We start from the raw sequence: 22,103 nt of genomic DNA on the forward strand, positions 1-22,103 counted from the left end.
CATTATTACAGGGACGATGTGGAGAACAGGAGATTTATATGGACATTTAGGGGTCGCAGTTTAGAGCAGAGTGTCAGCAGACTAAATGTTATGTTTAATGTTTTAGATCATACAACGCCCCCAAGAGGACTGTAGTGCATACTACAGCTGCAGTTTAAATCTCTTAACTGTTAGCAAGTAGTAAAGCCAGTGCTTCTCTGTACAATAGAGTTGTCACTGTACATCTTATCTGTGAAATGACAAATTTCTTTCCTTTTTTTTTGGGGGGGGGGGGGGTAAACTTTGGGTAAACTCACTGATAGAATTTAAATAGACTGCATGCTTCCTGTTGTGTACTTTACCCTCGAAGGTCAGGCACTGAAACCACCTGTGGTCTGAACATGTAGATTTCTTTATTAGTCCACAGATATCAACATCATGACACCTCCTGCAGTGCAAACCTGCTGCTGCTGATGTGTGGTTATATGGGCGTAAAGAGAGTATCACTTCATGTTGAAGGGTTTTTTCAGTTTATTAATATAACATTGCACAAAGAAAACTTCAGATGGTGTGAAAGGTCCTTTTCTTATCGATTATCTTGATGGAGGCTTTTCCATTCTCTGCCCTTCAACATTAACACAGCATAACAAATTGTGCATGAATTAAAAAAGAGATGAGACAATCATAATTTCCCTTTCCCTTTCAACCCAGTAAGTAGTTCACCTGATCAACAACATCTGAGGCTCTGCAGTACACAGCCATGTTAGCATTCAATCTCAAGCTGGCATTCAGCCACAAGAGCCATTATAGAAATATGCAAACAAAGTGAAGGTCCAGTACAATGAGTGCAGCTAATACATTACCAAAGGTTGAAAATAAAAGCATTACATCCTTGGACTGCTTCCAAATATTAAATTCCATTTCGCTTTTCATCTCTACCGCACAAAACACTGGCTTCAAAACACAGCAAGAGATAAGACCCTGATTTTATAGATGCACTCTATTTATTCAGTCATTATTTTTAAATAAACAAAGAAAGAATAAAAAAAGAGGCTATGCAAACCACACAGTAGTGCTCACAATGGTGAAAGTAGGCATTTTAGTTTAGCAGATTATTTTGAATTTTGCACGTCAGCACTAAGTGTGGCTGAGTATGATAGGAATGCTGCGGGAAACAAAAGCTTAAAGATGTGATCTGCTCGATGAAAGGTTATTACAATATATCTTGAAGGGGGTCATAATTGTGCAAAGTAACCAATTTCAGGACAATCCACCCAACGATTTTTTATATATTTAAGTGTGCACGAACCAACCAACAAACCTGGCTTGTTAGAACTTGCAGCTGTACCTACTTTTCTGACCAAGGACAGCCAGGTGTACCTATAAAGAGTGTTATAGCACTCTAAAGTTCATCAGTCTAAAATAGGTCTGCATTTAAATAATTCATCTCCTGGCATTAGGTTTATGGTCTCCATCTGTTTCTTTTCCTTTGCTTGATTTTACAAACCCTGATGATCTCACGGGTATTTCCCCATGGGTCAGCGCTTTTTCAATTAGCAGCTTAGCATCTCCCAGCATGATCATTAACACCCAGCGGCATGTCCACCAACCTGAAATAAAACACATTCAAATGTGTTCTCAGCACAAGGTTAAACACGGAGGGCATTTTAGTTCTCATTTGAACATATTTTAACTTGCAATTGCACTTGTTTGCACCCCTGCAGTGGGAGAAGCAGTGAAATGATGTCACCTGATATCTGCCACCCTGAGCCACCAGATGCTGCTGTTGCGCAGGAACAGCCTATAGAGATGTAAAAAACCAAACCAAAGCTCCCACTTCTTATTGAAACAGGATTTTGTAGATGGAAAGTTTAAAATCAAGAAAAGGTCTGTAGATCTGACACTGGGAACCATCAAATTCAAGGCAGGTGATTACGTCACAGCTCTCGGCTGAAGGATGAAAAACCAGGGAGGATAAGCCTTTAACCGCTTTGCCGAAAGATGAGAAAGGCTGAGTGTGTTTGGCTTTTGTTCCGAGCTCACCAGCGTGTGGAATTTCTTATGTTTGTGTATATCTGATATTTACAGGTTTGCTGGATAATCTTCCCACGCAGATTTCTGTCATCTGCATGAACATGAACTTTGCTTTGGGTTCATGTAGAAGAGGAAGGGAAGAAAAAAAACCCTCATTTTGTTCTGTTTTCTCGTGTGTGCTACTTGTTTAGTTCAAAGAAAATAACCCAAAGTCAAATAAAAAAAATACATTTATGACGGTGGAAGTACAGCTGACTGCTACTGAAAGTGTGTGCAGATACAGTTTATGTGCAGAAAAGAGGAAACGTTCAACTACAACCAAACCTTTCAAGTTCTATCAGACGTCTGTCTGACACAAACCTTCACTTATATTAAAACTTCCCAGCATTTTTTAACACCTACACTCATGATGAGCGGGTTTAATTGATGACTTCAGACAGTGATAGCTTCAAACAGTCATTTCATGAGAACTCTGCAGGTCCTGACTTGCTTCTATGGACAGTGGCTGACAAGGCTGAGATGCCTCAGAGGGAGTGTCCCCCTCTATAAACTGTGCGTTGTATCTGTTGAAAGTGTGTACAAAGCCAAGAGCAAGTTTCAGCTATAAGAAAAGACACTGTGACTGAAATAAAACCCTGACAGAGAGGAAGGGGGATTTACATTTGACATCTGCTTGCTGTCTCTTTCAGTTTCGGCCTGATTTGAAAGACCACAGTGAGCAGCAGTTTGATTTAAGGCACTAAAAACTCTCGTATGTGCGCTCCCCTGCTCTCTAATTACTGGAACTGCCTTTCCCGTGCTCTGTCAGGCTCCACTCGAGGATTTGATCATCCCTGCCTCCCTTCTGTCCTCCTAATCCCATCTTATTCTTCAGTGGTAAAGGGTGAAATTCAGAGAATTCTTTTCAGTGACCACACCAAACTCTGAAGTCACATGTCTTGTTTTTCCCTTCCCGCCCGTCTCCTAAATAAGGAATTACAATTTGAGGGGGGAAAAGGAGAAAGAGCGTAGGGGCGGGTCATAAGAGTGAAATAAGAGGACCTGAAAGGCGTAGCTCTCTCTTGCTCCCTCTTTCTACTGAAGTGTAACACTTCAGGGGTGTTTACTTCGCTTAATCCTGCCACTTCTGTACTGTGCACTCTGCACTGTGTTGTAGAGGAAGAAGAAGAGCAGACACACAGCAGCGCCAGACCAACCCCACCTGCATTCACCAGAAAGCTACTACACAAAGTAAGTAAAGGCTCCTCTTATTTTCCTCTCAGTTTTTTTGCTTTTTTTTTATTCTCATCAGCAGACATTTTTCTGCTTCTTTATGGATCTTGTGGCTGATTCTGGTGCAGAAAATATGAAAAATATGATACTGCTTCTCATGCTCTCCACCCTTGCTCTCTGTCTCCTTCCCCCTTGCTTGCGTTTGGTCATACACAGGCCGAGGCAATACACTGAGTTAATATTTAGCCATTCCTATGTGGATTCTGCGTGAGCCTGTGCATTCTTCTGTTATAAAATCCCATTTTGTTTTGTCTGGCTTCTCCTCTGAACACGCACCTCGTGCTCACGGCATGTGAGACCTAACAATTCCAGGAAATGTTAACAGGTTCAGCCTCTGACAAACCTCTCATCGCTACTGCCTAATAGTATATAATTTTCCTCTTCAGGGTATGTTTTGAACACCAGGTTGTTGGTTCAGAAAGTGGCAACTGGCAGCTTGCTGCTGCCACATTTTTTGTTAGATTTATGGGCCTTGATAAAGTTTTATAGTTTGAGAAACTGACGTTAGGTGGTGACTGCTATTTTTTGTCATGAGGTGGAAATACAACAGTGGGGACTGTGCAAGATGAAGGAAGGCAAGAGCATGAAGAAATAATCTCGGTCTGGATCCACCGTGTTCACATAGTAAGGATTTCAACATGAGCTGATGGTGCAATTTTATGAAAGCTGTGCAAGCCTCTTGTAACAGATGTCTGCAAGTTACTAGAATATGATTGTTTAACAGTTTGGAGGGTGGAGTGAGACAAATGACTGATGATGAGTAACTCGGTCACATATGGAGCGACATCTGAGTAACTTAACGGTGTCTTACTCAGATTTCTAACGGTTTCTAGTTTAAACTACACAAAACAGGCATTAAAAAGTCCCACTGTGTCAAACTGAAGCAGAGGATTAATAAAACGATGGTGTACAGTAAGACGTCTGGGAGAATGAAGGCTTCAAATACTAGATTTAGTGGATTCTATGATCATGCAGTTTAAATGATTAATCTGCAGTGTTCTCCTCTCTGATTAGAAAAACACACACACACACACACACTATAAGACATGCACTAATTAGGTATGATAATGATCAGGAAGTGTTCAGTTATTCATCTTACACAAGTTGTAAGTATGATTTGGTCATTTAGAGGTGTTACGTACAATTTCAGCTGAGTGGCTGTTTAAGCTTCAAATCATTTTGTGGTAGTAGCCCACTGTGGGGTGAGATTGTGAGATGGGAGGGAGTAGATGTGACTTTATGATTACAAGATGTTCCCACTTGACCACTCCCAGTTATGTTTTTAAGTGCACAGCTCTATGTGAGCTTCTAAGTCACGCTTCCATAAACACCTGCGCACACACTTCTAGTTGCAGTTTTACAATTAGGTGGACAATCATCCCTGGAAATGCTGCTGCGAGTTACAGCGACATTGGCCACTCATACATCAGATTTCACGCTCAACATGGGGTTAATCTGAAAGAGCGCCTTCTCTGATTTCGTCATTCCTTGCAAGACATTCAGGTCCTGATGTTTGCAGCTGCTTGATGTAACGGGCATGTCCGGACACCACACAGATGGAAGTCGTCTGATTGAGAAACAGGCTACTTAGGAGTTTGGATGGCTGAGTATTTTCCTCGCTCTTGCCGCTGTTAACAAACAACTTTTGGAATAACTCTGGAGACAGGAAGACACTTATCCTCCGCATGACCACATAACCACTGCAACCTCAGACAATGAACAGAGAACAATGTGTGTGTGTGTCTATAGCAGCTCCAGCGTGGAGCTGTGGACACAATGATAAACTGTCAAACTTTCTACACATATTGCGTAACACTAATCCTCTGTTTGGCTAAAGGTGTGCCTGTATGTCCTGGAGCAACATCTATCTATATAATTCTAAGTGTATATTAAAGTCTGCAGAATTAAAAATAGATCCTCCAATTTTTTACGAGTCAGATGTGATTCTGGATCCTGATATTTGCAGAGCACCTGCTTACCTTAGATGTTAAATGTGCAGATATTATCACAGTAAATTAGCACAGTAAATGGAGAAAAAAGGGGAGAACGAGCTATAATCATCCCCATCTGTTATGTGGATTCGTGGAAAATTCCAAAGTTGTTGTGCCGTTGTGCGACTCGATTTGGATCTGTAAAAGCAAATTGTGTATTGCGATAGTATTTCTTTCTGTTTTTTTCTTACAGACCGTTTCCATAGTGAGCAACACTATGTTGTTATGTTTAGATTCCTGTATATACACAGCTACCTTAGTCAGGAAGGAAATGACAGCTGAATGTGCAAACAGGATGGAGGGAGTAGGGTGGTTTGGCTGAGGCCAACAGGAAGTTCTTTGTGCATTAATATGTCAGATAAACCAACCATAATTACTTTCAGAGTGCAACAAAGTTGGAATTCCTCAAGTCATTAAACACTTTAATTTCCATTGTCAGAAATGTATTTGCTAAATAGCAGCACTGCTGCGGCCTGGATAATGGAAAACTCAGATTATTGTGTGCATTGCATGGTTAGTACCCTGCTCACGCTCCTGTCTTCAGGTTGTCATCGGCTTCTTTTCTAATCCATCTAACCCTGACAGTATGGCAAATATTCTTATTTGTTTCATACATAGCAGAGATTTGAGACAGATGAAGAGCGCACTAACTTCAAATGATAAATGAGCCTCTTGAGGTGTGAAAGTGACGACCAACAAAAAGATGCTCACTTTTAGAAAGTCTCCTCAATCTAAAAGTTTCAAAGTAACAGCTCCTCATAAATAACAGAACATTCAGTGGAAACACATTCACTGGATTGATTGCATCTGTGGGTGTGAGCGGGGCAGGCATCGGTATGTGAACACTATTAAATCTATCAGATATTAGAATGCTGCCAGGGAGTGGAGTTTGCTGAGCTACCAGCCTATCTAACATTGACTTTCTCTTCCATTAGGATTACAATGGCAAACAGAGGTCCCTCCTATGGTCTGACCCGTGAGGTTCAGAGTAAGATTGATAAGAAATACGATCCAGAACTGGAGGAAAGGCTGGTGGAGTGGATCGTTGCCCAGTGTGGATCTGGAGTCGGTCGGCCCCAGCCCAACAAGACAGGCTTCCAAAACTGGCTCAAGGATGGATGTGTGAGTTCTAGTTTTGCAGAAGTGTAAATGTCCTTATAAAGCATTGTAATTCACTTTATGTGCAGTGTATTGAGAGGACTCCGTGTGTGTCTAGGTGCTGTGTGAGCTCATCAACAGCCTGTATGGAGCCAACAAGCCAATCAAGACCATCAAGAGCTCTGGCATGGCATTCAAGCAGATGGAGCAAATCTCCATGTTCCTCAGAGCAGCTGAAAGTTACGGAGTCACCAAAACTGACATCTTTCAGACTGTAGACCTCTTTGAGGGTAAGATAACCAACCAACCAACCAGAGCTTTTCTTTACTGTAACAATTGAGACTCAAGAGGGAAAATACAGTACAGGTTCTCCTCCTTGTATTTCCGTGGGCTCTGTTGATGTGAGGATGTTGCATGTCTGCAGGCAAAGATCTGGCTGCTGTCCAGAGGACCCTGATGGCTCTGGGAAGTGTGGCTGTCACAAAGGGTGATGGGAATTACAAAGGAGACCCCAGCTGGTTCCATAAGTAAGCTTTTCCTCCTTGTCCTGTAAATATGCTAGCCTCTGAGGAAAGATGAAACGCAAAGGAGGTTTGAGCACTGACTGACGTCTGTTTGTGTGTGTGCAGAAAAGCCCAGGAGAACAGGAGAGATTTCTCGGAGGAACAGCTGAAAGAAGGCCAAAGTGTCATCGGCCTGCAAATGGGCACAAATAAAGGAGCATCTCAAGCTGGCATGACAGGCTACGGACGCCCCAGGCAGATCATCAACAACCCCTGAACCGGAGCAGTTCTTAAACCGCCCTCCTTCTGCCCTCTGGAAGGCCAGTGAGCAAGGAGGAAGAGACTTTGACTCTTACCTTGGATATGAGGAAAAATGTGACCTGACTGTTTTTCAGATTTTAACGGGACCAAAATAGGGACCAACGAGAACAAGTGCACATGTAGATCTTTAACAGTAGAAATCAAACATTTAACAATGTTTCTTTTGTTTGACTCATTGTAAATAATTTTTTTTGTTACAGAATCAAAAACAGTTGCTTTGCATGTTTAAACTCATTACCTTAAAATCATTACTGGAGACCACAATATTAGACATGTTTGATTTCTTACCTTGCACAGACAGGGAGCTTCAGACCATTTCATTACAACAAAGAAAATCTGCTTGCAGGGACTTGAAACCTGCGTGAGAGAAGAAATCCCCAGAAATCCCCCACTTTCAATGTTCTGTTTGCTTTATTCTTTCCTGTAACATCTGCATTATTGCAGTCAATGCCTCTTCTCAAAACTCTAGCAGCGCGCGCATTCAAGGACACCAAAGATGTAAGACTCTGTCATGAAGTCTTTAATTTAATGATAATGTTCATTATTTAGTGTACACTGTCTTTGTTGACTTTATTCTTTCTGTCCTTCTGATGACATAGCCGTCAATTCATGGACGTCAGGATGTACTTAAATACACCTCCGAGGATTGTTCTGAGTATTTTCCCCACAACAGCTGCAGTAAGACACAGATATTTTATTGTGTCTTACTGCAGCTTTTCTGGGTACTTAGTGTTACAGCTTCACAGATTACAACCTTAAGCAGGTACCAAGTTGCAGCTGATTCAATTTGTACTGGAATGAAGTAAAAACTTAACGAAAGGTAAGACACGTACAGTTTGCTGTGGTTTACAGTAATGTTAGTAGGTTATAACAAACGCATCCAGTAATACAGCCAAGTTTAATTAACTTTAGAAAATAAACTGCCTGGTTTGAAAAAGGTATAAACGACACTTGTGTGTGTTTTTACTGTTCTATTACATAATCTATTGTTAGATGCCGTGAGTCAATCAAAATGTTGGACCGCCTCTTTGAAATAAAGTTTGATTTAACTTTTGAAGAAGCCTCTTTTGTAATGAATCTATGGCCTAAGGAAGTGTGTCCTGTTCACACTCAATGATGTCACCGTCGCTATCATGACTCTTGATAACTGGTAGCTGGTAAACTGCAACCTATGTGCCTAGCAACAGATAATAAAAACATCAGTTTCTGCAGGTAGTCAGGGCGACACGTATGTTTGTGTGCCGTAAAGCTGAGCTGTACTTTAAAGAGAGGTCAGCTAAGGCTGCCAAAGGCAAAGGTGAAGAAAATAATGTAAGGGAGTAATAAATAATGTTGGACTTTGCCTACTTTGATGGAATAAGAGAAGCCAGTGAGAGACTATCGTTATCGCTGCCAGGGTTTTGTTTATACTGTGTTCTTGCTTTGGTCCAGCTTAAGCTGTTCAGCATGAAATGACTCAGAAACAGCCAGAGATGGAAAAGAGCAGCAGTAGAGAGAAAACAGTAAAAGAAGATGCTTTGATGAAAAAAGAGGAAAAAGCGCAGCTTTAAAAAATAAAAAATAAATATCCAGATGGAGTCTGGAGATTAAGGTGGCTTGGGTCAGAAGGAGTACAGGTCATGACAGAGGAGGATTTCAGATAGTAGAGAGCATTTCCAAAAAAGGACGAATCATTGCAGGAGGAGGGTTAAAAAGAGACTTCCTTTTCCTCTTCCTTCTTAGCAGGAAACTGCGTAGGTGCTGACACAAAGGGGGTAAATTAGTATAATGTAAATGGAGGTGGAACCAGTGTGGAGCAAAGACAACAACACTGTAGGTTATCCATCAAAGCGCAACATGTACTTGTGTTTTTATAGTGACTTATTTTCACAATAAAAGCATTAGTCTGAGAAAATTGATGACTTTGAAGATAGCAAGCAACTTAATACTACTAATAGAGCCAACTCTGCTGTTGATAAGCTGTGGCCCATTAGCGTCAGCGTGACAGCAGCTGTTATCTCTGCCAAAGCCCAGACTGTTATAAGAGTCAAGATGTGTTTATGATTTCAAAACTAATATTTATTTCAACACTAGCAGACACGCGTGGAGTGTTAGTGCCAAATCAGCACCAATGAACTCTTGAGTCTCACAACATGTATCCAAGTTTATTTGCACATCCACTGATATAACAAGCAAGTTTTTTCTTTTTTGGTCATTGCAACACATGACAGATAATCTACTGTATATTTCTCACTCACTGTGTGTTAATAGACCTCTCCTGTTTTCCTTCTCTCACCCCAACCGGTCGCAGCAGATGGCCCCGCCCCTCCCTGAGCCTGGTTCTGCTGGAGGTTTCTTCCTGTTAAAAGGGCGTTTTTCCTTCCCACTGTCGCCAAAGTGCTTGTTCATAGGGGGTCATGTGATTGTTGGGCTTTTCTCTGTATCTACTGTACAATATAAAGCGCCTTGAGGCAACTTTTGTTGTGATTTTTCATCTCTGCTAAGCTCCTTTATTGACTGAATATCTACACTCCCCGGCATCTTTTCCAGGTACACCTGCTCAGCTGCTCATTTACGTAACTATCTCTCATTAGCCAATCAGATGGAAAAAGTGGAAAAAGTTGCTGGTCAGATGAGTCTTGATTTCTGCTGGGACATTTCAGTGGTAGGGTGAGAACCTTGTTGAATCTGTGCCATGAAGAATTGAGGCAGTTCAGAAGGTAAAAGGGGTTTTCAACACAGTACTGGCAAGGTTTACTTAAAAAAGTGCCATGCACATGTATGGATACACTTTTACTCCTTGCTTTTGCTACCTTATCTTCTCTTTTACATAACTAATGATTAGTTAGTGATTTATTTTTCCAACTGTTTTAGAAAGTTGTGGTAAACACGGTGCCTTGAGGTTTCACAAATTTAAACTGTGTGAATAACGTGTGCAGAAGCTCTGTGGTGGTGGGACCAGAACAAGTTATTTAAACTGGGTGTAACTTGATTTGTGTAACTAAACCCAAAACAGGAAAAACACACTTTCCCTTTTTTTTATGCATAACGATCCCTGAGTGAGGAGCATCACTCCACAACAGTGGCGCTAAATACAGTGGTTGAACTGTTTTACTTCCAGGGAGGTGCTTGTGTAACTATTTACATAGATTTAAATAGCAGTTTGAGGCAAAACATTGTTCCTGACCCGCAGTGCTGAAAGGCAGCTGAAATTAGTGAACCTGAAAAACCCATCTGTTACATTTGAATTATCCCACAAACAAACAAAAACACACGTCACTCAGCTCTTCCTCTTTTTTTTTCTCATAGTCACAGTCTTTTTTCTTTTTTTTTCTTCAGATAATTTGAAAGAGAGTAGTGGTGCGCAGCGTTTTTTGATAGAAGGCCTTTCATTCCCATCAAGGTTTTGATGAAAGTGTGACTGGGCTCACCGCAGTGGAAGGTACTTTGCTGCCATGGAGGGGCATAACAGGGCGGATTATGATCGCCTTGAGATTAGAGAAGCTACTTTTTTTGAGCCAGTTTGAATATTTGGACCAGCTGGGAAAATGTGACAGGGGAAGCTGATGTAACACCTCCTTCCCCTTATTCAGCCACTGCAGTGCTGCTGGATAAGACACATAAGGGTTGGGAGTAAAGCCCCCCTTGCTCCAGTGGCTGCAGGAAAGGGCTGATTCCATTACGCCAAAAGGTCATTTGGGAACCACTTAACTATGCAAGTTTCAGCATTTATTTATTCAGCGGTGTCTCAAGAAGAAGGTTACAACATTGCATACAGATATCATGACACAATGAGTAACTTCTGTTTAATTTCTATAAGGACCTAAACATGCAAGCAAGAACCAGTCAGACCGAAAGTCATCTGGCCCAAACCTGAAGATCCATGTAACTCAAACGGCCTTTCAGTCTGATTATCAGGCTAGAACTAATGCTACTGTTAGTAAAGTTAGTTAGGCGGGACACTGATTGACGCAGTGGAAAAGTTTTTGCACACCATTTCAGAGCCCTGGCTTCAGTCCATGACAGTAGGACTTCTGGCTTGTTTAAAGTGAACAGTGAGAAGCCAGTGAGGGATTGCATGCTTTTTGCAGGACTAGTGACTACTACTGGCTGCTCTGTGTGCTCGGTTTCACAGAGTCCTCTTCACAAACACCAACAAAAACTGCTATGGCCTCCTTCAAGAAAGTTCAAGAAAGTAGTTTGTCTGTTTCTTAGCTGTGTTGTATGTATTTGAATGAGAATTGATCCTGCAGGTTTTAGATATCACCCTGGTTCAACACACCTGAATCAAATGATTAGTTCATTACCAGGACTCTGGACATGTTGAGGAGGTTATTTAGCCATTTAAACAGCTGTGTTGGATCAAGGACACATCTAAAACCTGCAGGACACTGGCCCTTGAGGCCTGGAGTTCCCCCTCCCCTGGGATACGTAGTGTGAATGGGCCAAACCTGGAAATCTGACATCATGTTTTTAAAATACAAAACAAAAAATGGGCGACACTGCCCTGATGTTCTCATAGAAACATCATAAACACAACTTACTCTTCTGGGTCAAAGGAATGAATTCATGCAGGGACATTTTAAGTCTCACTGTTAGGTTCTCTGTTGGTTAATGAAGTATTGAAACCAAACACATAACTACTACATACATAACTAATTGACAGAATGTCCAACTTCCCCCTTCATAAAGTTCTTTTTCTTTTGTCCGAAAAGGAAATAAAACCAAAGGTAAACAAAGTGATTTTATTAATTTCAAAAATGTCTATTCATATTGTAATTATATCCTATCATGAATTATTTTATTTGCAGCAGTCATGTGGCGAACCTCTGATAGCTGCAGTATGCTAACTTCCCCAGTTTCCACACAATCCCTTTGATTTAAGTTGTTTCCATCGCCATCACAAATGAACTCCATTTATTTTTAAGCTCTTCAATCTAATCTAACAATGAAAATGAGAACTATAATCTGATAACCTAACTATCTGTACAACTATACAGTTTAATTCTAGCACACTGGATACACACATAAACTTTTTTTTAAGTTCCAAACTTCCACAAACCAAAACGTTGACAGCTGATTTATATGTTTACCCATGACTGGATCAGTTGTGTTATGATAGGCATTGTTTGTAGATATGTAATTTCATTCAGGGGAAAGTTTGAATTCAATTTATTTTTATTTTGACAATAATAATGGCTTTTGCAATAGATGTCATGCCATAAATGAGAGGGGATAAAATTTTAATGCGCTTTGTGGGCGAGTTTGATTTGTACACAATGTCAGGAAGGGACGTGAGAGGTTACGAGTGACGCCTTCTTTTCAAAAGTCACAGTGCTGGAGCATAAATCTCATCAAAAACGGAGAACAAGCAAGAGCTGTGTGAAAAAATAGAAGAGACGCACATTTTAGAGACAAGCGCAGGTTTAGAAACATTAACTTAGAACACACTATAGGTAGAGAGACTAGCTTTCAATATATATAATAACATATTTATCTATATCTATAATGTATATATTTTTATACATTAGGTGAAATCAAAAATATTGATATGCTTCTTGCACTCTGTGTGGCTTTGTGAGGTCATTATATGACAACACAAAAGGCTGCAGATAAAGAATGATCGCCTTAGGTGAAAGGCCTTTCCAGACCAAAGACCTGCTGAATTCATTTTAGGATCCAGACAGTAAAGGAGAGGTGCATTGTAAAAAATAAGTGAATATAGGAGGATTATTCAATAACCTGGTCAAATAGCAGAAAGGCCCTTTGGAAGGCTCAGTGTGAGTGAAAAAACTTTTTTTATGTATCTCCAGAGGAAATTTATGAGAAATATGGTGAGTATTTATTACACCGTGAGCATTTCACAGAGCAAGGTTAGCATTTATTTTGTTGCATTGACTCTTTATATCCACATACAACTACAACTGTGGTTTTCCAAATGCAGAAAGGCAAAATAACAGTGGGGACTCAGCTGGAGACTGCAATTTTAGATTATAAATGAATGGTTAAGGATAAGATGTCACATCACTTATAAAATTACCTCCAGCGTAGCTTCCCTGGAAATACAAGTAAACGAGTCATTGGCATGAATATAGCATCAGAAACCACAGAGGAAGGTGCTGTGGTATCGCTGCATGTGGTGTTTGCTCTTCATGTGGTGGCACTGAATGAATTTGGGTCAGATGTTGTGTAACATAAATTAGGAGGCAGGTGTTTTCCCCTGTTGGTGGTTTGAGGCAGAGGGCTGAGAGCTGAAAGGTTAGTCCGCAGTTCAAATCCCTTTGAGAGGAAAACATAGCTGTGAGGGGAGAAGGGGACGAGCTGAAAGCTCATTGATTGATTGATTCTTACTTAACCTGCCAAAACTCACTGTGTACTTCATCGCCTAATCAACATCAGTGTTTTACCTGACTTTGTTTCTACGAAGGTGTGCTCTTGCTGGAGAGGTATGCAGGCCTAATTGAATCGCGCGCGCACACACACACACACACACACACACACACACACACAGGTCTCCTGGTAATAACAAATCAGACCTTCCGATGTAAATAGTTGCTCTGTAGCTAAAGCAACCACAAACAATTTATTACAGGGACTTTTTTGAGTTGTTTGAATTTCTGCTTTTATCATAACAGCTTCTGTATTTCATTTCCTCTGAAACGACATAATCTGATTGTGACATGTGACAGGATGATCTTAACCTTTTACTTCACAAAGGTCTCAGAACAACAACAACAACATATGAGACCCATCATACACTAAATGCAAGTCACATTGTATGATGAAAGAACCAGAACCCCATGAGTGAAATATGACCAATTCAGACTGGAAATAGAGCAACTTTTTTTTAACCTCTTAGGACCTGGCGTCCACGTATGTGGACATCACATTTTGGCTTGTCTAGACCAAAATAATACATTTTGCTCTACAAAGGCCTGATATCCAGATACGAGGACGTTATACTGCCACTTTTCTATCAAAATGTAAAATAAATGTCCTTATATGTGGATCTCATTTCTCTCTGAAACAAAAATCAGGTTAAAAAAAAAATCAGGAAATTCTTTGTTTTTACATTCATCAGGTCCCAACGTCCCAAATATCAAAGATAAATTAAAAATTCATGCCATGGAAGAGTTCAGCTCTCAGGAGGTTAAAGGAATGAACAAATTCCTGTTTCACAACAACTTCGTGGGGATTTTTTTTAAGTTGCAGGGTGGGAATCATAAAAAAAAATACAACTGCAAAACTTTTTAAATTATTGCATTTTGCGTGTGTGTGTTTCAATAAATGGAGTCACAGGCATATCTGTGTAGCACAAGTGATTTCCTGAGCTAGGCGACAGTGCCCCCTGCTGGATTATAGAGTCACTGCAGCTGAAAATAATGAGTCAGGCTGCTGTAAGTTGAATAAATATGATTTATGTGGGGAAAACACAAATCTAGGCTGCAATTTTTGGCTTCTGCTGTAAAAATTTGGGAACAACTTTCATGATAAATGAGCCTCTGTGGCTGTTTGTGTGAGCTGTTCATTGTCTGAGGGAGATGATCTATTGGTTTGATAGCCAGCAGCGTGTTTCATCTGCTGCACCAATCATTCCACCTGGCAAAACATTACAAACCTTTAAAACACAGGGTCATAGATAAGATGAAATCTGGGGCAGAGGTGAGCAGAGCAGGAACCGCACAAAGGACCAGGAGCAGATTACATCAGGGTGTTTCCTCTGATGCCTGCTGGGATTACAAAGTTCACGTTCAAACAGTGTGTTGACAGAAGGAAAATTGCAATATTTATCCTGGGTCTACATGGCTGGCTTTTACAGTTCCAAAAACATTAAAGGGATATTTAGACTAAGCGGTCTGTAGACAGGGTGTACATGTGTTTATTTTCATTTTTCACTGATCCACACAATTAAAAAAACTATAACAAAACCTGTCAACAGGAAGACCTCGTGCCTCTGACAGAAAGAAACAACTTTATTTGTACTTTTCAAAACAGAGAGTTACAAAATGCTTCACAGTTTGAATAAAAGCCACACATTCAAGATAAACATCCACATTCCACCAGACAGACACATTATCAACTTTACGATCAGACATTCAATCCAACATACACACAAATAGCGACACAATGGCCCAAAATAAAGGGGAAAAGATTAAGGAAAGGCTAAGCAATAAAATCAGAGCTGGGGACAGCTAGGAGACCCTGGTTAGAGGATGGGAGAGGCCGGCGTTGTGCCAAAAACTGATCGTCTGCCAAAAAGTGATTCCCGGCATTTGCCAGAAAATTACTGCAGGAATTGAAACTGTTATAAAGGACTTGTTGGCCTGTAATCTGTCATCTCTCATATCGCTCATGAATAACATGAAGTCATTTTGAGCCAGAAAAAGCATTCACAAGGTAAAAGCTGTTGTTGGCAAAGTGACTTTCATATATTCTTTATTTATTTATTGGGATATAAGGTCTCAGTGACATTAAAAATGTGTTTTTCAAGAGAGATCAGGCCGAGAGGGCAGCAAAAATTGTGACAAATATAACTTCCAAGAAGGTCCCAGAAGCTCTGTCCATGTACAGCGTTTTATGTTAACATAAAACTGGAAGCCAGTGAACGGATGCAGGAACAGCTGTGACTATGGGCATGTGAAAAGTGAGTTACAATAATCAAGGCGGGAGAAAAATGTAACGTGCGCGCAGTCACAGTTGAGCAGTGCACCTAATCTGTTTAATGAGTCCACACTGCAACCAAGTGCTGTTGAAGTGTTACATTAGGGGGATAAACTTAGTGAAAGCAAACTAATTAAGCATTGAGAAACTCTATGGAGCCAAGGAACAAGCAGTGAGCCTTATTAGTGTCTTTCTCAATTTGGTACTCTGATTAAATGGCTCCCTTTGTTGCCGTGTAACACTTACACACAGCACTGAAAAATACAAAAGCGGATCCAGCACCTCAAATTCAGGTTTCCTCCTCTTATTTTACAAAATAAATCATTATTTGCTGATGTCAAAGACAAAAAAACAAAACACGATTAGGTCCTTGTTTTCATTATTTTATTATTTATTGGAATGCTTTACCTCAATAACATAACAATAAGCCAGAACAGTGCAAATACTGTGTCACAGCAAACACAGAGTCCAGCTTACAAACGTCATTCTTCCCCAACATTGTCATTTCATGACACTCACACAATCCGGTACCGGACACGCTGTACACACCCGCCCTCATGAACGCTTAAGGCACGCACACGTACACCATTTATATTCAACACGTCACACAAATGTGCAGAGCTTAAGACAGCAGTAACATTTGACATCTCGATGCTCGACAGCAGACTCTGTCGCAAACAGTGTAGAACAGGCGGCTGCAGCAAGCTCACAGACAAAAGGTTTTCTTTACATGGCCTGTGATGCTTTATAGTAGTTAGCATGATTATAGTACGTTCAGCTTAACCATGTGGCTAGACTCCCCCCACTTCAATAACTACACCATGTACGTCAGGATGGCGGGGTCGGGCGAGGTTCAACCACAAACACGACGGGCCACAAGTAAAGAGGCAAGAAGTGAGGAGGAGAGATTACTGTACATCTAGGTGTTAAGCAGGGAGAGGGAGAGAGAGCTGGTCTGAGAATGAACATTTGGATAATGCAGTATGTAGCACATCAATCAGCCTAACTCAGGAATTATTCATGATCAGAAATACTTTAAAAAGGAAAAAAAAAGAAAAAACAAAAGCAGGACAGCCACTGATTTTCTCCAATCTTCTTACTTTGCTTTATAAGACAAACAAAATCAAGCATACTGTTGCAAAAAAGCAGCACATTTTATGCATATAACCTATTTTAAAAACATTCAAATAATCTAATTAATGACGCTATTCCACAATGTAAACACTACTGCTAGCTCGGACAGAAGCTTCGTACTTTAGCAGAGAGGCTGGAGGTATTTTGGAAGACCTAAAGATTACCAGAGAAGTGGATTGAGCAGCATAAATCTCACTAATAAATATGCAGCAATGTGTGACATTCACTGACTGAGTAATATAACACAGAAGCCTTTTTACATTTAAGCTGAGGCTCAGTTTCAAACAAGCATGAAGCGAACAGCAAGATGTGGCTCGAACTGAACATTTGCGCAACACAGGAACCAGAATAATTTTAATCTGCGCGCGCATGTGTGTGTGTGTGTGTGTGTGTGTGTGTAGCAGTGAATTATGCAGTGATACATTTCATAGTGATTAACAGTTTCAAACAATAGTTACACATCAAGTTCAAAAGTGAACATTAAATAAACTAAGTGCTCTCGCTTCGCAGAGCAGTTGTTTACGTACACAAAGACATAATTAGTGAACTGAAAAAACTATTAGAGTGATTTAATATGCTCTATGCATTGCAGTGTTACACATTAAGCAAAATAGAGTTAGTTCTTTTAGATACTGCTCACTGGTAAACAGCGTGCATCTCAGCGCTATCTTCTCTGCAGCAGTTGCTTTTCATCTCGTGGACTGTTGAGGGGTAACTTGATTGATTCTTTATGATTTTTGGGAGATTGAATGACACTGAAGAGATTTAAGTGTAGCAGAAATATCTCTTTATTCTTAAAACTGACTAATGAAAGTTTATTTGTACCTTCAAAGGAAGGATTTGGACCCCCTCTGTGTTGGAAACCACTGCTCTTTGGTGTACTGGCCACACTCATAACATTGTCCAGTGTTGACTAAGGTTCTGCCATCTAAGCGCACAATGAGCAGGGACATGTGTTTGACAGAGATACTTGGCAAGGAATTGTTTTATGGATATTAAAACATGAAGAAATAAATTAGATGGTGCTTTGTGTTCCTGCAGTACAGGTGAGGGACAAAACACTCGTTTTATCCACGTGCCGAGATTAATTTGTGTGCACGTGCCACTGCAGTCCCTCGTGATCTCATTAAATCTAGTCTAAAATTAAGAGTTGCACGAACTTGGTGAATCCGTTTCACATTACTACTGCAATCACAGTGTCTACGTCGGTAATGAGGTCTCTCTCCCGCGTCGCCGCCTCTCCCACACCCAACCCTCTGTTCAAGAATGTGATCCCACACCCCACGTGGGCCCACTCACATCAGGTTTCTTCATCCCCCTGAGCGTGAGCCCTTCCTCCTTCAGGTACCAGGGGCATGTCTCAGCCACTGCAGCAGCAGGAGATGAGACATGCCTCTGGAGAAGTGTGCTTCGTGGCCGTAGCCCTCAAACCAGCGATGCTCGTCTCTCCTCTGGCGTCTCCTCAAGAATCTGCAGCAGCAGGTCACTGAGGGGCTTGGCCACAGAGTCGTAACCTGCTGAAGTAAGGTGAAGGAAGTCAAACATGTCCTGAGTGCTGATGGTTCCATCGGAGTGGACGAACTCCCTGCTCACATCCAAGAGCTGAGCCTGGCTCAGCCGTGGCAGCCAGGAGCGCAGGTGAGCGTTAACAGCAGCGTTCTTCTCCCTGAGTGGGTTGGGCCGTTCCCCTCGAGGCAACAAACCCTGAGGACCACAGAAACAGAGCTGACTTATTTACTGAAATTATTATATTAAAGGAGACATATCGTGCTAATTTCAAGTGCCATATTTTTATTCTTGGACTCTACTAGACAAGCTCTGAATGATTCACTGTTCAAAACACTCCTTAGGCACCTCTGAAGAAGCTGTTTTAGCTTCCTCCACTCTTTTTAAGCCAAATATCTCCTGATGGATGCCTCTGAAACAAGATTTGAATAGCAGATGGTAGGAGTTCTGTGCTCAGCCAGAGTTATAACCATGATCCTACTGACTATACCGATCCAACATGAGAAAAAACTGAGCTCTGAGCTCACAGTGATGACTTGTACATAAGTAAAAGACGTGTACTTTATTAGCTACACATGTTCCACCAATCTGTATGCAGACGAGTTTCTAATAACTAATATCAAACTGTGTGCCCACAATTAAAGGAAACTAACTTTCCTCTGTCTGTTGGTTATATTGTGGCATCAACTCCTCAGTCATGTTATTTAAGGCACCTGAAATTGTATTCAAGTTGTGTGCATATCACCACGTTAAAGAGCCTTTATGTTAATGCTCAGGAACAAATGTCAATATAATTGAAAGTTCTAGCTCAAAATATGAGTTTAAGACAAACAAGCAAGACAAGATGCAACATATGACTAAACTTACCAGGACAACTATCTTTGCCTTGGGGAGGCGAGTAGTGAGCAGTTCTGCAATGGCAAGAATTCCTCCTGCAACCTGCTCTGCTGTGTGCTCATAATTGTTGGTTCCTACCCACAACACCACCACCTGGACAAGAGGACAGACAATTTATTCACTTCCGCTAAACACGTCCAACCCTGCAGAATTTATATCAAAGCGAATGACATAACATATGAGATACAACACAATTAAGCGACATTTTGGGTTTTTTTTAGAGCAATTAAGCCAAATGGATGAATATCAAGTTTAACAAAGAAGTTAAAGAGCATTGACTTCTGCCGAGGTCAATGCTGAAACTTGCACTTATGAAGAAAGAGCTCAAGATCTACATGAAAGTCACAAAACTCGGAGGTCAGAGTGTGTGAAATGTGAAACTGTGGACATCAGTGTGGACGCATTATACTGTCCTCATCTGCCTTTCTGTTAGCGGGCTCGTCTCACCTTGGGGCGAATGTTCTCCAGCTCTCCATTCTGCAGCCTCCACAGTACGTTACAGGTGGTGTCCCCTCCAATGCCAAAGTTGAGCGCGTGAAGAGGGGAGAACAACTCCCTCCACACCTTTGGACAGAAAACCATGAATATGCATTTGAGTCAGGTCGATTATGCGTCATCAAGAAAAATCAACAGTGAGCAAAGATAAACGTATGGCTTTTATTTGCTGTCTTTATTGTGCAATTCAAGACACATGAATCACATCCAGATGTGTCCTGTTTAATTTAAAAATGTTTTCTAAGACTTTACTCTGACCTCATACTGATGCATTAGTTGTACCATGGAATCCCCCACAAAGAGCACGTCTGGCTCAGCATCCTTGCACTCCTGTACAAACCTTGAATGCTGTAAAAACCCAAGAGAGCTGGTGATATAGTGCATGACAGACCCGACAAATACAAGAACATCTTTAATTTATTAAAAATAAACCCCTCTCTGCTTGATTCTGAGAACTTGCCCCCTGATGTAAAACTCTGCGTTTTGACTCTCTAAATCTGAGCGGTATGATGACAGTCGTGAGCCATCAGAGTCAGATAAAAAACCTCAAGCTTGTTATAGGCGAGATGCGTCTGGTGCCCTATCTGACAGAGAGCTCCGAGTAAAACAGACTGTCTCAATGACTGCCCTATTAGCTTTGGGAGGATTAACTTTGTGCAGACTTTCTAGAAAGATCCACTAAACAAGCCAAACAAAGTGATGCACTGGAACAAACAAAGTCTTCTTAGTGACTAAAAATTGTGAGCACATGGTTGATATTTATTTAGTGGCCTTTTCTTTGAGTCAGATCATGAGCTTATAACTACTATAATAAATGTTATCAACATTGTCATCCATTCTTATTCAGACACTAATATTATTAAGAAGATCAAAACATCAACTGACAATGGCTACATTTCACTGTGTGTTATCCTTGTATAACTATGCATGTGACAAATAAAGAACCTTGAACAACACTAACTGGCTTCACGGGATTGCAGCACAGTCATAAACATCTGTGTTTAAGAATTAGAAATAAAAACATAATCTCAGACTAAGGTCACCAAATCAAAGCGATGTCTTATAGTGGCGCATCGATTAACATGAGAAATGTATATTATACTAAGCTTTAGTTTAATTTGCAAGAGTTCTCAGCAATAAAAGTCTCACATCGTAAGCGCTCCAAGCGTCACACAGAAACTCCTGATGGGGACAGCGTGCAAAATTTAGAAGACTCCTACTTATCAAAGCCACACATAGGTGCAGATCCAAAGTGCCATCCCATCTGAGCTGAATTATACAACTGGTTTTATTTATTTATTTATTTACTTTATTTATTTAAACACTGACTTAATACTAACAATTACCATGGAAACACATAAGGGAACTATCTTTGATAAATAATGCACATCATTCAGACCGCCTTCATACATCAGAAGGATATGAGGTATTAATGATAATACAGAGTAAATGTTTACAACACTCTAACAATAGAGATTCCCTAATTTCCTTCGGGATTAATAAAGTATTCTGATACCTGTGACAGCCACCGTCCATCTCCTTGAACATCTTCTACTGGCTGAGGGACTGCTGCTGGGTTCACGTCATCCCCACTCATCCTGAAAGAAATCCTAGCGCTTATTTACACATGCAATAAACATGGTGCGACCTACAGGAGGGGGAAGGACGTCATGCTGATGCCGGGCACAGAGGAAAGCATCTGCACCACCTAGCAGAGAGCAGCGGGGTGATGCAGCGGCTTAGCGTTTCGGGAGCAGACAGACTGGCCTAATGCGGATTGCAGGCCACTCTCGCTCTCAGTGCGGGTGTTTAGAGATCACAGAGCAGATCGCATTAACTCCGCTAGGCTACTGTTTATCAGACGTTAGCTTGTTAGCTGCTTGCTAATGACTGGAGACTGTTGTGGCTGCATCTCTGATACACGTCTGTCGTGCTCGTCGTTAATTTAAAAAAAATAAACAAATAAAAATATTTTTAAAAAATTAAATTACTTATTTATTTACAAGACAAACTACCTGGCAGGGTGTCACTTGTCGGCTCTCCTGGGTGACCCTTAACTTTTTATTCCCCGGCCTCGCTGCACCGCTGTCAGGGAGTCGACGCGTATGATGCTCGCTAGCAAGTGTTAGCAGCCTCGAGCTAGATGAGACAACAAAAGGTGTGTCAGAGGGAAAGCACAGAGATCGTTCCAGTGGCAAGAGTGCCCGCTCGACACCACCAGCCGAAACACCGA

The 22,103-nt window shown here is 41.0% G+C and overlaps 2 protein-coding genes across 2 annotated transcripts; one reads left to right on the forward strand and one right to left on the reverse strand.

Moving 5' to 3' along the window:
- Positions 1-3,063: 3,063 nt before the first annotated feature.
- Positions 3,064-8,139, forward strand: LOC113030886 (transgelin-like). Its single transcript, XM_026182669.1, has 5 exons — positions 3,064-3,243; positions 6,212-6,398; positions 6,493-6,664; positions 6,799-6,901; positions 7,004-8,139. Exons 2-5 carry the CDS (start codon positions 6,219-6,221, stop codon positions 7,152-7,154), a joined length of 606 nt encoding a protein of 201 aa, XP_026038454.1. The 5' UTR covers positions 3,064-3,243; positions 6,212-6,218; the 3' UTR covers positions 7,155-8,139.
- Positions 8,140-16,205: 8,066 nt separating this feature from the next.
- On the reverse strand, positions 16,206-21,948 carry pafah1b2 (platelet-activating factor acetylhydrolase 1b, catalytic subunit 2). Its single transcript, XM_026181838.1, has 6 exons — positions 21,886-21,948; positions 21,387-21,468; positions 20,129-20,218; positions 19,823-19,939; positions 19,346-19,468; positions 16,206-18,676 (listed from the first exon to the last, which is right to left on the reverse strand). The coding sequence occupies exons 2-6, from the start codon at positions 21,465-21,467 to the stop codon at positions 18,398-18,400; spliced, it is 690 nt and encodes a 229-aa protein (XP_026037623.1). The 5' UTR covers position 21,468; positions 21,886-21,948; the 3' UTR covers positions 16,206-18,397.
- Positions 21,949-22,103: the final 155 nt, after the last annotated feature.

The sequence above is a fragment of the Astatotilapia calliptera genome, chromosome 10 (assembly GCF_900246225.1).
Source record: "Astatotilapia calliptera chromosome 10, fAstCal1.2, whole genome shotgun sequence".
Lineage (NCBI taxonomy): Eukaryota > Metazoa > Chordata > Actinopteri > Cichliformes > Cichlidae > Astatotilapia > Astatotilapia calliptera.